The sequence below is a fragment of the Athene noctua genome, chromosome 4 (assembly GCF_965140245.1).
Source record: "Athene noctua chromosome 4, bAthNoc1.hap1.1, whole genome shotgun sequence".
Taxonomy (NCBI): domain Eukaryota; kingdom Metazoa; phylum Chordata; class Aves; order Strigiformes; family Strigidae; genus Athene; species Athene noctua.
This window is the reverse complement of record NC_134040.1, coordinates 21,102,654-21,119,840: the sequence shown is the minus strand read 5'-3', so window position 1 is coordinate 21,119,840 and position 17,187 is coordinate 21,102,654. Positions and strand designations below refer to the sequence as shown.

At 37.5% G+C, this 17,187-nt stretch overlaps 1 protein-coding gene across 2 annotated transcripts in view; it reads right to left on the bottom strand.

Annotated features, from left to right (window-relative positions):
* The window catches only part of STIM2 (stromal interaction molecule 2), a 79,565-nt gene that overhangs the window by 21,566 nt on the left and 40,812 nt on the right, over nt 1-17,187 (bottom strand). For both annotated transcript variants that reach the window (XM_074904627.1, XM_074904628.1), the window contains exons 2-3: nt 14,807-14,937; nt 1,957-2,071 (exon numbers count right to left, since the gene is read on the bottom strand). In XM_074904627.1, the coding sequence (XP_074760728.1) occupies nt 1,957-2,071; nt 14,807-14,937 (246 nt within the window). The remainder of the gene's footprint in view (nt 1-1,956; nt 2,072-14,806; nt 14,938-17,187) is intronic.

Sequence of the window (17,187 nt, the reverse complement as noted above, 5' to 3'; positions counted from 1 at the left end):
AAGAGCTGAAAGGCTCTATATATGTACAAATACTGCTTATTTAGGAAGAAAAGGAGATAAAGCAAATACCATACAACAAGTATATACTGGCATCTACATTTAAAGGATACACACAATAACAGAAGTCAGAGGACTTTCAGAAAGCAGATTTTTTTCTGTGCTTTAAACAGGTATGCTAGTTCCTAGCCATTCCTCTAAATGACATTTGAAAATATAAATGGTCGCAAAAAGCATAAGTAACATCAACTAAACTAAATAAATCTTGTTTTTTACTAAAGGACTCATTGAAACTATGTGGCAATGCAGCAACAATAGGCTAGATGCTGATTTAAACTGTAATACGATTCCTTCCATGCAGGTAAAACCTATAGCAACCTTGAAATTCCTTCAATTTGCACCAGTACAGACTATGCCTTAAGGATTCTGCACCAGGTGGAGATACCAAAAGCCTGCCCCAGTGACAGAAATATTAAAAAACAATATTCTGAAGCTGCTTTTTTTTTTATTAGGCAATTTTTAGAGCTTTGAATGGAGCCAATTCTCAGGGTTCCACTCACTGTTACATCCTTCTCAAGCAAGTACTTAAAAATAACCTCTATTTTTCTTAAGCCTGAAAAGAGACAACAACAAAGCAACAGTGCACTCAGTATACTATAAACCATGTTTTCACTTTCCTCCCTCAAATCTTATCTGTCTCACATCACTAGTATCTTAAACAGAAAGCAACTTTAAGCTATTTGACAATTACTTAATACAAACTTCCACATAAAGCAAGCTTTATGGGAAGAAATAGCAATTCTACTCAGCATAAACTAAGCAGCAATTGATCCAGAAGATGTTTCTGCATAAGCACTAATGGGCATAGTCAAGGGTACTATTTAGAGCTTGTAATTCTCACACGGATACCTCAAGAGACTACTTAACGAAGTTTCAAATTACTGATATCATCATTTACACTACCTTCCACCTTCTTGTTTAATACTGTCAAATTGCACAAAACTGGCACTATAAACTAGCAGCACATAAGAAACAAATAAATCCAAATTTCTAAAACATCTAGAAAGGAGAAACAGTATTTTTCATGTTACCTAATATTAAATGAAAGTAGTTTATTATTTGAGGGGCTTCATGCTTTCTAACAGTCACCACAACACTGCTACCATTGCTTGTGTGCCTCATTCTAAGGGCCTCCCCATGGTGCAACTTTAGTTCCCCAACAGGATACATAGTAAAGCCATTATAAGCAGACACAGTAAGACCAAACAGTCCTCTCAAAATCTTTTAAGTCTTACTCACACTGATCACTACATTCCAGAAACCTGGAACAATAGACAAATTAGATATTTCTGATATCACTACAACCTAAATTTCTAAAGAGTTACTCACAAGTTAGATGATCAACCGTAGAGATCATTTTATCTGATAACTTAGTTGCAATACTTTCATTGAACAACATCTCTATAAGTATTTACAGAATATTTGAAGAGATGAAGCTAAACATTGCTGGTTAAAATGTATTTACTACACATCAAGCACTCAATGTGTTACCTCAGTCTGCACTTAAGTAACTTCTTACATTAGCAGTGAACCAATGGCATGTTCCTACTTTCATTCCTCTTTTGCTTGAGCTTTTAGCTGTTTGACTAATACCAACTTTCAGATCTCTAATATGCTTACTATAGCAAAACACCTTCTGAATGGTGTGGAGAAAAAACAAGTTAAGCATTTTTCTCCTAATACTAACATTCTGGACCTCTCAAAGAAATTAACACTAGCTGGACTGAATGACTTTTTAGTCAGGTTTACATACACCTATAAATAGCAGCATCAAAACAGATTCCTGAAGATGCTTTAAGAGGTCATCCATTTACTACTCTAAACTACTTGGTGGAAAAATTGTTGAATTATGTCTATTTCAATAACCACCATCCTTTTTAGCTATTCTCCTTCACCTACCTTCAGATGTTTTCCAGCGTTTCCACAGATCCTCAATGGTGATATGTTTGTCTTCTCTGTGCAGATGACTATGTTTATTAGAGGCATCCTTGTATTGCATATCTTCCCTTAGAAACTGAAGAAAAGGGAAAACATCATCTTAAATGCCAAAACAACAATATCTAAACAGAAAACACAAGGAAATCAGGCAGAGAAGAATCTTTACAGACTCTTCCTCATGCAAGCAGAACACAATTCATGTAAGTTGACTATATCAAAGACTCAGAAAGCAAATTAAACACTTGCAGGATTTGATTTTCACAATGATTAAATCCTAGAAAAACTGAAGGTGCTAGTACACTAAGTTTAACAACATTGTTAATATGCCTTAGATTTACAGTGATCACGAGAATGCAGCACGCATTACCTACTTCTCTATTCTGAAGATATTTAACCAATTTCATCTACTTCAAGGTAAAACCATGTAAGGTTTGAAAATGTGTCAGTCCTCTATTGGTGAGTAGTAACTGACTCCTGTTATACCCCTTAAATGCAACTGCTTGAGGGGTAAGAGAAAGGTGTTGACTTAAGTATTATTAAATTTTTGTTTGACTAGACAACAAAAGTTTGACTACTATTTTATCAAATTAAAAACCAAAAGTTATCTTAGGGCTAATTTTCTTCTTGCTAATCTTTCCTCAGTGGTTACACTCCAAGCACAGAAGTATTACACAAAGCTGTTTCATTCTCAGTAATTAATAGGAACACTCTCAGTAATTAATAGGAAGCCTATGTCAAAACACCATGCCTTGTCTTTTAGTAAACATGATATAAAGGAAGATCCTGCAATCATGTCATACATAGCAGCGTTGAATCAGTATTTCACAAGTCATTACAAACAGGTTCTCCAAATACATACAAGAACAAAAGCACGGAACTATAAAAGCCATTTTATTTTTATTTCACACAGGCCTAGAAAAGTTGGAATACTGGTTAGCAAACCACCTCCCATTAATAGTGGAAACCTTCCACAGATATCAGTCCCCAAAAGGCACAGCATGATCAGCCTCTGTGGCTGGAGACCTCAGTATCAGAACCAGAAAACTTAACACAAGAGCTAGGTAATCTTCCGCAGTAGATTGCTTGCTTTCTTAAGTTCCTGAAGGATAAAGCTGCTCAAATAAAAACAGCTATAGAAACAGCTATGACAGCTAACTCAAAAAAACAGCTTTTCATGTGGCTGGTCATATGTCATCACCACTTCAAGCAGGGGTAAGGAAGAAGGCCAAGCTAGCAATGCACTGCAGAGTACCCCACTTCTTAAAATTTAGTCCTGGTAATAATTTATATGCAGAGCTTCCCACATAGGCCCCATTTCTAACAAATGTAGAGATTATTATATCATTCAAGACACTGCAGGAAAGACTGAAAAGTAGTCATTGTGCAACCATAATACTAATTCTTAATAAAAAGAGATAGTGTATGATAGCAGAAATATGCAAGGAAAAGCTAATACCTATTCATTTCCTCTTACTCTTACTAGGAAGTAAGGGAACCTAAAAATATAGGAAGGGATTCAAGTTTCTCCTCTGCTAGACTTGGGATAATGTACTAGTTTCATTCCCTAGGCCAATCAAAGCCATATATGTATTTTGGTTCCAAAACCAGATTGGATGCAAACCCTCTCTTGTTCTTCTACCACTTCAAAACCTTTTTGATTGTCGGACATTAGCTTTCTAAAGCTTATTGACTCCTAAAATAGTTCCATTTAGCCCATACAAACTGCATAAGCACTTTTAAATCCTCTTCCCTATGTATATGAGAAAACGCATAAATACACACACATTTATATACATGAGAAATATGGGACAAATTTATGAAATATATGAGAACAACTGAAAATAGCAGCCTACTGGAGCAGGAGGCAATTACAGAACTTCTGAAACACCATGGACCAGCAACTGTAAAAAGGTACAATAACCACAGAAAAGGACTGATTGTTGTACTATATGCAAATGTAAAAATATCTGCTGCATAATCTCTGTTGCATATTCCATAGTCCAAGTGTGAACTGAGTACTTCCCAAATTGGCACAGCTAATGAAGCTGGTAATTTCCACAGCTAACACGCAACATGCAATCAAAGGCGGATTATCTTGTTCGCTCCCACTCCATTTTTATTAAAGGGTAAACTAAAGAAAAGGAATCAAACAGTAAGAAAACAAAAAGTCTTCTTATTCGTTAATGTCTCTAAACCTTTCCAGATTAAAGCAGTCAGTCTCACAACTGCAGCAGCAGGAAAGAAGTGATGTTTGCCCTCCTCACCTTTTCCCTTCAGACTGCGAGTACCTGCTACCAACTGTCAGTCTCAACATGTCTTTTGAGAACTTGTGAAAAACGTACTAAAAAGACAGTGAATAATATATTATAGGACCCTCCCTGTAAAGGCTATCTCCCTTCATATGGGAGGTTAAGATACATGTTAACACTCACTCTTCAGCTTTCTAGTGACTGGTGATGCACTGACCTTGAAGACTCCAAGTGTCAGGCATGGACATTTGTTTTAAAAACGAACATCATCAGCCTATCAAGTTTCTGAAGAGGAACAGAATGGAATATTATGCTGTATGTAAAAGCTTCAGCACATTTTGCATCTTTTCAGTTAAAATTCATATCTCAGATCAGTTTTGTTCCTACCTTGCTTTTATGTTTACTGCTAGTTGTCAGCAAAGGCTGTAAAATACTTCAGGATGAGAACATCTGAACAGTTACAGGTGTTGTCAAGGAAAACCTGAATTTCTATTAGAAATACTACATACAGGGGTAGGAATAAAGAAGAGAAGAAAGATGCCAGCTGATAAACAAACACTTCAAGGTGTTACATCTCACCCTAAAGCACTATAATGTACTATAAGGGAGCATTGTGATTTTAAAAATGGGACAGACACAGGTTACCTTGGCACCCTGATAAGCAATGCAAACAAGCAGCTTATGGAAAATTCACTCCATTTCGTGTTGTTCTTCCACAGAGCCCGCAGAGGGAGCAAGAGTTAACATATGAATTCACGATCTCGCCACACTGCTGGGACACAATCAGCTATGCTAACGAGGGGGAAATATTTCAAATTTCATCACAAATACAGAAAACAAACACAAGTTCGAAGCAACAGATTTCCCAGGAGACAAGGATGACAGCAGAAAAGATATGCTTTATACAGAGGCTGTTTAGAGTATTTGGCTACGTCCTTTTTATAAAAGGGACTGTCAACACATAAACTTGTAAGCAATTTGCATTTAGAAATCAGTACACAGTTATTCCTCGGGGGGAAGATTATGCACTTATGAGAATTTCTTGAAGAAAAGAGCTCCTCTTCTGTTCAATACTATCTATACTGTTCCCAGATGCTGTGAGAATAACCACGATGACTTCCTCAACAAGTTTCTCTAAACACTGGATGGTCACACCTGTAAATTATTGTGTATAGCTAGAAAGAAGCCATCACGTTTCAAAGAATGAATGTATTTACCAATGAAGAGATACATGACATCAAACATCTTTTTTTTGTTTAAAAGATCTTCATTTCAAAACTAGCCTAACATGGAAGTTCTCCTTTAAGAAAAGGAATTGTGTCCTAAATTGAAGCAAGCCATAAAAACAGAACAACTCTGGTAAAAAGCGAGGATTTTTCTGTTCCTTGCCATGGCAGCTAATCTCTCTTCTGTTGTCCTGGTCATTAAGTATACAAAGAAAAGGTTAGAAAAATAACTCTAAATAGGGAGGTTAAAAGAATAAGCTCTAACAAAAAACATCTAAGGATTATTTTAGCCAACATAATTACTCAAGAGGGAGAAGGCCGTTTAAGACTACAAAGTTGAAACCAAGAAAGCAGCATATTAGTTACCTAAAAACTCTGTGTGAAACAAAAAAAACATTTGTCAAAGTAGTTATTTCAAAAACAAGAGTAAAAAAAACACCACACCTAGACTCGAAACCAGAGTTTTGATCCTGAAAGTGTAACAACTGTGCCTCTACAAAGATTCACATCCTAAAGCCCAGGGTTCAGCAGTATAATAGGTGCAAAGGGAACTTTCACCTCCCTGGAGGGGACCAAACTTGTGAAGCCCTGCAAAAAGTTACAAGGTCAGATATGCCACAACCTTCCTTTCTCTTCAGAAAGCCTTTAGTACCATAAGATTTTCTGAAATCCAGTCAATCCATAACCAAAAACTAACCTGAAGCAAGAACCACCAAAAATAAAAGAAAATCCAACCCTTCCAAAAGAGGCAAAAAGACTCACCAAAATCCAATACTGGTTTGACATGGAGAGAGCCCTTACAAACTGAAGCCCCATGCAACAAAATAAAAAGTTAATACATCTTAAAATATGGAAGTCACAAGAGATGCTTGTTCCTTGAAGAGGAAATGAACAATTGTAAACTTTTGCAAATGCCATTGGAAAAGTAAAATTAACCACACTCACTAACTGCAGAAGGAAGTACTCACATGCTCTGTTTATATTTTTTCTGGGTGAAAGCTCAAGTTTATGATTTTCAGTTTCACCAACTTAAAATAGACCCTCTAACTGAGAAGTTTACTTTAAGAGCAACTAGTAACATCTCCTAGCTAAGCATTACTGTCTTCCTTGAGCATCTATTCCTTAAACAGTGTTATTTCCTTCAGTTTTACTCCTTCAAAAGAAAACCTGCAAAAGTTACAATTTCGGTTTTCCTATAACCCTACCTTCAGATACAGCTGGTCACTGTCAGACTTTTAGCACATTCCTTCCCATCTACTGCTACCAGACTCGCTGCAGCTATTGCAACGTCACACTTACTAAGTTATGATAAGAGTGCTTTTAAAAAGCATCATACTATGATTCGGGTATGACAGCATTCACAACTGCCTACCCTATAGAAATGGCTTCTAAAAATCCTATACAGTAAAATTAAAAAGTGTATTTAAGCATAATAAAAACATTACTAGAAAAACATAGAACATAGCTGTGAAAATACTACCAAGTATATCTTAAGTAACCTACAAATTCTATTAGAAAAATATTATAGCAGCTCAACACAAAATTGTAGCTACTCTACTGCAAAGAAAACTTTGCAATCTCTTCAAAGTTAGGATTTCTAAGGGGGGAATTTCATTGCAGCAGGACTGCATGCCTGCAGTGCTACATAAACAAGTTGCGTACAGCTACATATTAGCTTAAGTACCTCCAAGGAGGAAGGCATGAGGTAGGCATGATCCAAATCACGTTCAAGCAGGTTTCTATGCAACCATACCCATGATAATGCATGTTGCCTCTCTACAGGACTTATTTGCACAGGCAAAGACCTATAACAACACAGTCATCATGTTTTCAGACAAGAGCTGGCTCCTAACCTGCTCTGAAAAAACAGACTCTGTAGACATGGCTCAGAGCTGCTTACAAAACTTCAGGAGGCTGAAAGATACTCTGCCTAGGGACAAACACATTAGCAGTTGGATGATAAAATCCAATGCAAAAAACACCTCTATTAACAGACCTATGATAAACTAAGGGAATCAAAGTAACCCAATAGTTTTTGGGGAAAAGGCTTGCTACACTGGTTAGGAAGCTCAAAATAATGTTCATAACAGAATGTTCTTGCATAATGAGATGTAAAAAACACTCAGGAGCCATCCCAGTATTATGCAAAACAGAATGTTTTCAGTTTCTGAACCCCCTGCAGCAGGTATTTCTCTTCTATGCAGAATTTTGCCTAACCAGCCGACACTTCAGTATAAACTAGCTTACACAAATATGAACACCAGTTTATTATATAAATTATAAGGATGAAACCAGAATATTCAGGGAATTTTAACGGACATTTAACATTTTCATGAGTGTATATCTTCAGACAAGAAAATGAAGCAAGAGCTCAGTCTATAGCAGAACCTCTCCCAGCTGAAATTCTAACACCTGGGGGAGGCTCCTGAAGTTTAACAAGGTCCCAAGATGCACTAAATGAAGGGTGATCAAGCTTTTGAACTATCATCCATTATTTTTTAACATCTGTTTCACACACAGTTGTATTTCCCCTCCTTCCAAAATCTTCCTCTAAATCGTTACTCCCTCCAAGAGATAACAACCAAAAGGAAAACAAATTCCGAGCATAAATTTGCTTTTGTTCAAGAATACAGAAAGGATATTCACTTAAAGTCAGTCTGAGTTTAACGTTAAATTCTGGAACTGTTTTTCCACCTCAGACCTTACACTCCTCAAAAATATATGAGCTTAAAATGAGAGTACCACACTATCTTGGCATCTAGTTCTTCAGGATTTCCTGTCATGAAATTTCTGGCCATTTTCCTCAAAGCATTTACTACTCACTACTGTCCAGAACAGATTACTGAAATGAACAGGTCTCTGGTCCAAACTAGTAAATCATGCTTCACTCTTTTTTTTTATATCTCTTAATGAATTAAAGAACAAAGATATGCACAGACTTCTTTCACCAACTCATCTTTACATGAATAGCCAGCTCTATTTCAGCTGTAATTCAGAAAATAATTTCACATTGAAAAGTGACATATTAAATTTTATTTCTCCAGATTCTCCTAAAATAGTAATACTAATACATAGTATTTTAATTTGGCATGCTTTTAAAATAGATTGTGATGTAGAGAAGCATGTACCATTTTAATTGCTAAAAGAAAGGAAGCATGAACAATCACGAATATGACTAAGAAATTAATTACATAATAAAAAGTAGTAAGACCATGAACTGGTTCTCCTTTATTATAAAACCTTTAATCAGAAATTAGCAGTAAAAGGAGGGTATACTGAAGCATATGTTTCTGAACTCACCTTGGTTCTAATTAATTTATTTTTAACTGTGTTGTTTACACTCGATCTCTATCTACTGCACTTTTATTTCCTTCTGGATTCTCTATTTCTTTTTTAGACTCCACCTCTTGATCTTCTCTCAAAAAACACAACACACCTTCTCAAGACATTATGTTTGTTCCAGCTCTCAGATTATGTGCATCTTGGATGCAAATATGACAAGTCCTCAATAGCTTCGCAGAGCCCATCCATTCAGAAACGGTCACTTCAAAGGAAGATCATGGGCTGTCAAATATTCTTCCCCTGTCAAAGTTACTATAGCCAAAGTGCTATATTATTATTGCTGTTCCTGATCAGATCACACTAGCTACTTTTTCCTGCTTCAGTCGCTTTATAGAAGACAACCACCCTCCCTGTTTTAGGCCACTAAGCTAGATTCTTTTTGATTTTTCACTCTGGACAACATTTCAAGTCAGGCATTTCTGCATAACACTCCTGAGGTTCCATCTTCTTTGACCATACTGTTAAAAGCCATTCTCTAATTGCTTCACGCTTTCAATACTGCAGTTTTCCCCACACTTGTTTTTGACTTTTTTTTAGTGGTTTTGTGTGGCACTTGTTGGGTTAGTTTCTTTTGTTAAGTAATTATGCAAGTGCACTCATAAGAAAACTCATGATATTAAGTGATCTAGCCAAAGATCCCCCACAAAGCTGTAAATTCGTGCCAGTCACTTTGTGTGACATTAGACACACAGTAAGATAATAGTATTTCAAAACCGTCAACTTATTCTACTACTAGAGAGATTCCTTCAAGAAATTACTTGATGTAGGATCGACATATAGAGAGAGGTTCTTTGGAAACGAGAAAAACCTACATAAATAGTGAACATATGATAAATCTGTCTTACTGCTTGTGCCTCTTCATCATTAAAACGAATCATGTACACGTGGTGCAACAGATGCTTCCTGAGGGAGATAGCCTCCCACAAACATGACTAAAACCTCAGTTAGTAATACATTCTCCCTCTCAGTTACTCTTTTACAGCCTACCTCATTAAACCAGTTTAAGCAGTTGCAATCTTTTATATGTTGATAATAAAGTAATAATAGGAGGAGCTAGATTTGATTTTAAAAATTCATATTAGCTTGCCCTAATGGTAAGTATAGCTTTTTCCACATCCTTCCTTTTTCTTCTTCTCTACTGTACCATAGTCTTTTTCCAGTGTGATAGACTACTCTATCACTCTGTTCTCACAGTGTGATAGCCTACTTTACAGAAATTAGCAACTGCACCATAAAGCATACTCTAAAGTACAACACAAATTTATTATCTAAACCATTCTTTTTTTCTTCAATTTGGCTTCTTGTTTTGAAGTACTTAATTCTACACTGAAAATTAAGGGCAAGTACTAGAAGGTTACATGAATTCTGAATGTAGAAAAAATTTCAAATATATGAGTAGCTATGACAAAAGCTGTTTTTTCCAAGTATTTTGTAATAACTAGAATTAGAAAACTATATTCTACTGAATTTAAAAGTTGAAGCTTTTTCATCTTTATAAATCTCTTAAGTTATATCATCTAGTCTAACTTGCATAACAGACCAAAAGAATAAGGAAAAAAATAATTAACCAGTCCATGTTCGAAGTAGAGCCCCTCTATCTTCCTTAAAAAACTTCAACAAATCCTTCTGTGGTGGTTTGACCTTGGCTAAATGCCAGGTACCTACCAAGTTGCTCTATCACTTCCTGCCTTCCCCCTTTTTTTTCTCAACAGGGCAAAAAGAGGAAAGAAAATAAGATAGGGAAAAAAACCACCCTTGTGGGTAAAACAAAAGCAGTTTTAGTGTAAGCAAAGCGAAGCAAAGGTTCACGTGTGGAAGCAAAAAGAACAGATTTATTCTCTCCTTCCCATGAAGAGGCGATGTGGGGCCTTCTCAGGAGCAGGGCTCCCATACGCGTAGTGGTTGCCTCGGAGGACCAAGGGTGACCCCACCCCCTCCCTCCTTTCTCCCAGCTTTACACTGAGCAGACGGGATATGGTCTGGAATATCCCTTTGTCAGTTCGGGTCAGCTGTCCTGGCTGTGTCCCCTCCCAAGATCTTGCCCCCCTGTCCCACAGGGGGGAAATGTCGGGAAGAGCCTTGGTGCTGTGTAAGCGCTGCTCAGCAGTGGCCACAACACCAGGGTGCTATCAACACCCTGCCAGCTCCCAGCATAAAACACAGCGCCAGGAGGGCTGCTGTAGGGGAAAACCATTTCCAGCTCAGCCAGACCCAGTATACCCTCATGTGTTTCAATGACTAACAAATCCCATGCTAAAAATTTAGATCAAGTTTCCCCACATCAATTTCAATGAGGTCAAATACAGGCTTCTTTCCAGTCCGTACAAGGTAGATCCAAAAGGCTTCCAGTATCAGAGTTTCTGAAGAAATAAAAAGTTTCTTTTAACAGTTCAAATACTCTTATATCCTAGAGAAACTCATTCTCTACAGAACAATTTTATGTGAGACCATTTTACAGAGGAAAAACAAACTACAACATAAAGAAGGCATGAGGAACATAAGGAAAAATAATAGTATGCAGATGAAATGTCTGGAATCACTGTTGGGAGTTCTCAACTGAATTAGCAAATTACAATACTTAAAATAAGTAGTTCTACATCTTTAGCTCTTGTTACATTCCTCTCTCAAAATAACTCATTTACAAGAACTTCCTTCCTTGGCGTAAATATACACTGGTAATTTGTAACACTGTTTTAGTGCTGGTAAACCAGCAGAAAGTTATGGTACTTTGTCACATTTTTCCTGCCAAATAACAACATACTCAACACACTGTTCTTGCAGAAGACTTGCAAGCTAAAACCATGCAGCATGAAACAGGAAATCCATTACCCTGCTGTTAAGTAAAAGCCTTGTATATTTCATGTAAGCTTTACTTCTAGTAATTTTTAAAAAAATATTAGTCCTCAATCAAAACAAGAAGCATTACCCACTGTGACAGAAAAAAATCAATCTGGTTTTGAAATACTGTATATTAGGACATATTTAGTATATATTCCAACCTACTCTAGTCACGTAACTATGTAAGCATGTTGTTATAATGTCAGATCTTTTAAGATTATGGCAAAGACCCAGTAAAATATGGATTACTAGCTGAACTTGCAATTAAACTGTATTTCTCATTAATTTCATGTTTGCTTTTAATGTCTTAGAAGAACACACTCTATGCAATTACATATTCATCTCTGATTTGCATGGAAACTATATATAGAAAAAAGCTAGTTAGGGCTGTTATTAAATATTTCTTCAATAACTAAAAATGAGCTAGTAGAAAAAAGGGCTACATTTCAGTGACGTTATTTTAAGCACAGTGAGTAGCAGTCTGCATACATACTTTCACTCATCTCTCATTACTCCAGGTATAACAGCATCCCTCATGAACTGTTCTAATTTCAGTCATTTTAGGAGGTATTAAGAGTAGCTTCTGTTGCTTGGGTTTATCTCGACATCCTTGTCTCTAAATTGGAGATACATGGATTTGTCAGACGGACCGCTCGGTGGATAAGGAATTGGCTGGATGGTCACACTCAAAGAGCTGTGGTCAACAGCTCCATGTCCAAGTGGAAAGCAGTGACGAGTGGTGTTCCTCATGGGTCAGTACTGGGACCAACACTGTTTAACATCTTTGTTGGCAACATGGACAGTGGGATTAAGTGCACCCTCAGCAGTTTGCCAATGACACCAAGCTGTGTGGTGCGGTCAACACACTGGAGGGAAGGGATGTGCCATCCAGAGGGACCTGGACAGGCTGGAGAGGTGGGACCGTGTAAACCACATGAAGTTCAACAAGGCCAAGTGCAAGGTCCTGCACATGGGTCAGGGCAATCCCAAGCACAAATACAGGCTGGGCAACGAGTGGATTGAGAGCAGCCCTGCAGAGAAGGACTTGAGAGCATTAGTGGATGGAAAACTGACTACGAGCCAGCAGTGTGCACTCGCAGTTCAGAAAGCCAGCTGTATCCTGGGCTGCATCGAAAGAAGTGTGACCAGCAGGTCTACAGAGATGACTCTCCCTTCTACTCCACTCTTGTGAGACCTCACCTGCAGTACTGTGTCCAGCTCTGGGGCCCCCAATGTAAGAAGGACATGGACCTGCTCAAGCAGATCCAAAAGAGGCCACAGAAATGATCAGGGGGCTAGAGCATCTCCTCTATGAAGCCAGGCTGAGAGAGTTGGAGCTGTTTACCTTAGAGAAGGGCTCTGGGGAGACTTTACAGCAGCCTTCTAGGACCTAAAGGGGGCCTGCAAGAAAGCTGGAGAGGGACTTTTACAAGGGCATGTAGTGCTAGCATGAGGGTTATTGGTTTTAAACTAAAAATATTTAGATGAGATATAAGGAAGAAATTCTTTACTGTGAGGATGGTGAGACACTGGAATAGGTTGCCAAAAGTTTGTGGCTGCCCCCTCCCTGGAAGTGTTCAAGGCCAGGCTGGACGGGGCTTTGAGCAACCCGGTCTAGTGGAAGGTGTCCTTACTCATGGCAGGAGGGTTGGAACAAGATGATCTATAATGTCCCTTCCAATACAAACTGTTCTGTGATTCTATGACATTCCTCTGGAACAGGAAGAAACTTAAGGTCAGATACAAAGATGGTCTGCTGGAAACCAGGACAGATCTTTTGAATACTAATAAAAAGTTTTGAATGTATAAATATTTCAGTATTTTCTTTTAACTTTCTTAACTTTTACGTATAACAAATGTAGGACAAGTCAAGGCAATCACACACTACTGAGAAGCTCCTCAGGAAGCTTACACTCCATCACTAATGTTTCGATTTGCAGACTGCATTGTGTCTGTACCAAACATTAATGACAATTAACTAAACATTCTGCGATAACAGAGATAGACTGTTTCCGGTGCCTGAACTACCTCGCCATGACACTCCCTAAGGTAGAGAGCAGATTTTTTTTTCCTCTGAAGTTAAAAGGTACACTATTTTATTCTGGACCATTCTCTCCATTGTTACGTATTCCTTCAGAAAACCCATATCAAGCAAGCATCAATCACTGTTGATGCTGCTTGTACACAGTCACACAGAAAATTAAGTAGCATTACATTAAACCTGACAATGATAATTCATAACTTAACTCATTCAGGAAGAAAAATCTTCCCTGGGATGTTACAAAAGAGGGAAGAGAAATCAGGGCTAGATTCTTCTCCCACTCACCTCCAGTAAGAATGGCTTCAGAAACACAAGGCAATACCCTCATTTTCAGGAGACAAGAGTTAAGGAGACATCTTCACTCTCCTTCCTTTCTCAAGCCTGTACCTTACAACTGCCAGAAAGCAAAAAAGCAAGACCAATTGGATGGACCTACATGGGTATTTCCATTGCTACCCCATAATTTTGAGAATCCTGATGGAAAAGTTGAGTAAGTGCAAGGCCAATTCCTTTACTAGGACCGTCAGGAGCCTGCCTATCAAACTCATTCAAGCACAATCACAAAAAACTTCAGGCAGGTCTGAATAACCTTTCTCAGTTCATAGGACTTTATCTACCACTAACCTACAGCAGGAGGTGCTTACTACTTGCCTGTAAAATGTAAGCAAAAACATGTAAGAACACGTTCTAGACTGCTGTCTGTAACAGGTATTGTTTTGCACAGCAAAGTGCCTGTAACAGATCTAAGCAATGCCTTAAACAAGAAAACCTTGTAGCAAAGAAACCAAAATACAGGTGACAGACAGATCACAACAACTCTTACTAGTCACCTCACTGCAAGCTAAACCAACACCATTTGCCTACCTCTTACACATCACAAAAACAAGTTTTTACAGTCATATAAAACTTTCCCTTTAAGCTAGAACAATGGACAATAACACTCCATTTCAAGCAATTCTAGAAATTAGATTTTCCTTCTATATTTGGCTGTCATTGACTGAATTAAGAAAAACGGCAACAACTACTCAAGTGCTGGAACATAAAGAGCAGCTATATAAAACAGGGAAAAAAATACAGACCTCATGTATGTACAAGTAAAGGCTTTTTACTCCTACCTCATCACTTTCATCTACTTCAATACCACCATCTTTGTCATCATCCATTTGCTTATGGATCATGCGGAGAGCTTCTAGGCTGAATCGGTCCTCCTCAGTAAAGCACGGTGGGCTGAGTGAACTGCAGGGATCTAAAGGGGGGGGGGGGGGGGGGGACACAAAAACAGAAATATTAGCTACTGTCATTCTAGAATATAAAGCTCCCTAGCAAGAAAAAGCATTTAAATTTCTGTTTCTATACATGTACTTCACTGCACATAGCCACCAGGTCATAGATGTCAAACTTGGTTGTAAAGTGAAGGGAGGGTGTGAAAATCAACTCTTTTTTTCATTCAGGACAGAAGCCCAAAGAATAGGCTGGAATAGTTTTGACTCTCAGGGGTTTTTTTTTCCACTCCTGTAACTGCTATCTCCACCTCTTCTATCATCCATACTTAGTAATATATCCCTGCAATAGCAAATAAAGTCACTGTGTTTTCCAACCTCCTTTCTAAAAGCCTGGGCTAAACAGAGTGGTAGAGGAGGAGAAAAAGAATTGTCATGTCCTACAATCATAGCTTTACAAACAGATAACAAAGGGATGGTAACCACATTCCAGATCAAATTCAAACTAGATAGCACTATTGAATGTAAAATGTTCAAGGAGGACTGCAAGAGAAGAAAGCACACTGCAAAGAAAATTCAACTGATAATAATACATGATATCTCAGTTGTGTATGCTCTGATCAAAAACAGCAGAGTCACGGTGGAATGGGATTCCAGGTCAAAAATATTAAGTTTTCATTTGCATCCATTATGAAGGCTCATGATTTGTGCACATCTGATAGCTCTGTTTCCACCATGTCAGACTGTTACACCTCTGTTCCTTCCCTTCCACAAGGAAGATGCCAAGTGCTTGAAAATTCTACAATGCACGATGATCAACCATCATTAAAGACTGGTCTTTCAGACATTGGCATTAATTAATAGCTAGCTAGTTCATTAATTCTGATGTACAAAACAACGTAAAAGAACAGAAGGTGGAGAAGGACACAGAAATAATTTTTTGAAAGTTCAGCTTTAATAAGATAGTGAATTCCCACTGTAACAGCCATCAAAAAAATGCACTGACTAGTCCCATAAACTGGTACGCTTCTGTTTAATCATATCAATGAAAATACAAATTGAGGCAGCATATGAGTAATTTTTGCTTCTTCTGGTCTATCCAAGGATTGTGCTTTCATGTTACAGCTCATTTAAATAAGTAAAGGAAGCACACAGAAATGGATAGGATCAAGAGTTTGCACAGAAAAATAAATTTAGTTTAGTATTTCCATACCAGTTGAGGTGGGCATGATTCTGCTTTTCTGTCTATTATAAATTTAAAAATAATCAAGAATAATGTATGCTGGTAAGACTCAGCTTGCATAAGGCTACAAAGTAGAAGTACGAAGGTAGCAACCACAGCATAGCTGGAATCTCAGACACTTATTAACTGGACTGATCCCTACAGCTAGACATGAGTCAATGCATTCTTACTTTATACACCAATTTTATTATACAGAAGTTAACAGTTACCTGCTATCTCTGCCCATGTATCAATTAAAACAAAACAAGACCAAACAAACAAAAAACCCAAACAAAACACACCAATAAAAAACCCTAACTCCTCACTGACACTGTCCCAGAACAGAGAGATGCTGGTTTTGGAACTACTTCATATAAATCGGAAATACAAATCACCGAACATTACGCCAACTACAAACAATTTTTAGCTTTGGAATGCAACTAATATTTAGTGAAACTGAGTAATTTTTCTACATTAAAACACAAAAAGGCTGTTTTATTTGTCCATCTCTGTTTCACTAGAAAAGGTTTAATTTGCACAGCCTTTAGATTTTTGCCTTGCAATGAAAAAATTACTATCATTGGCAGAGTTAAAAGACTTATCCCTGTAATACAGAGTGCTTGGTGTAGAAAGGCTTCCCTTGCAGTAGTAATCAATCACCACAAATTTCTGCTAATAATTAAATTCCAATAGCCATAAACAAAGAATATGACACTAAAATATATCAGAAGAACCACCTTTGTACTGCAATAGTAGATCTATACTGTTTTAAATTACAAAAAAGCATAATTGTCAGAAGAGATAAACAGGTTCCTCAAAACACACGCAACTTAATTTGTACTTAGTTCTATTCTTATATAGAAGAAAATGACAGATAAATAGTGTTCACAATTTGCAAGCACCCACTCAAATGTTTTCTTATTTTGTTCAGCTGAAAGCCCAGCTTTGTAAATCAAAAAGGTTTTCCCAGAGCACATTTTCTCAAAACTGTGGTTGATCAGTTTCTTAATCCAAGTACTTATTTATCTTAAATATGCCTTTTTTGGTTATTTAA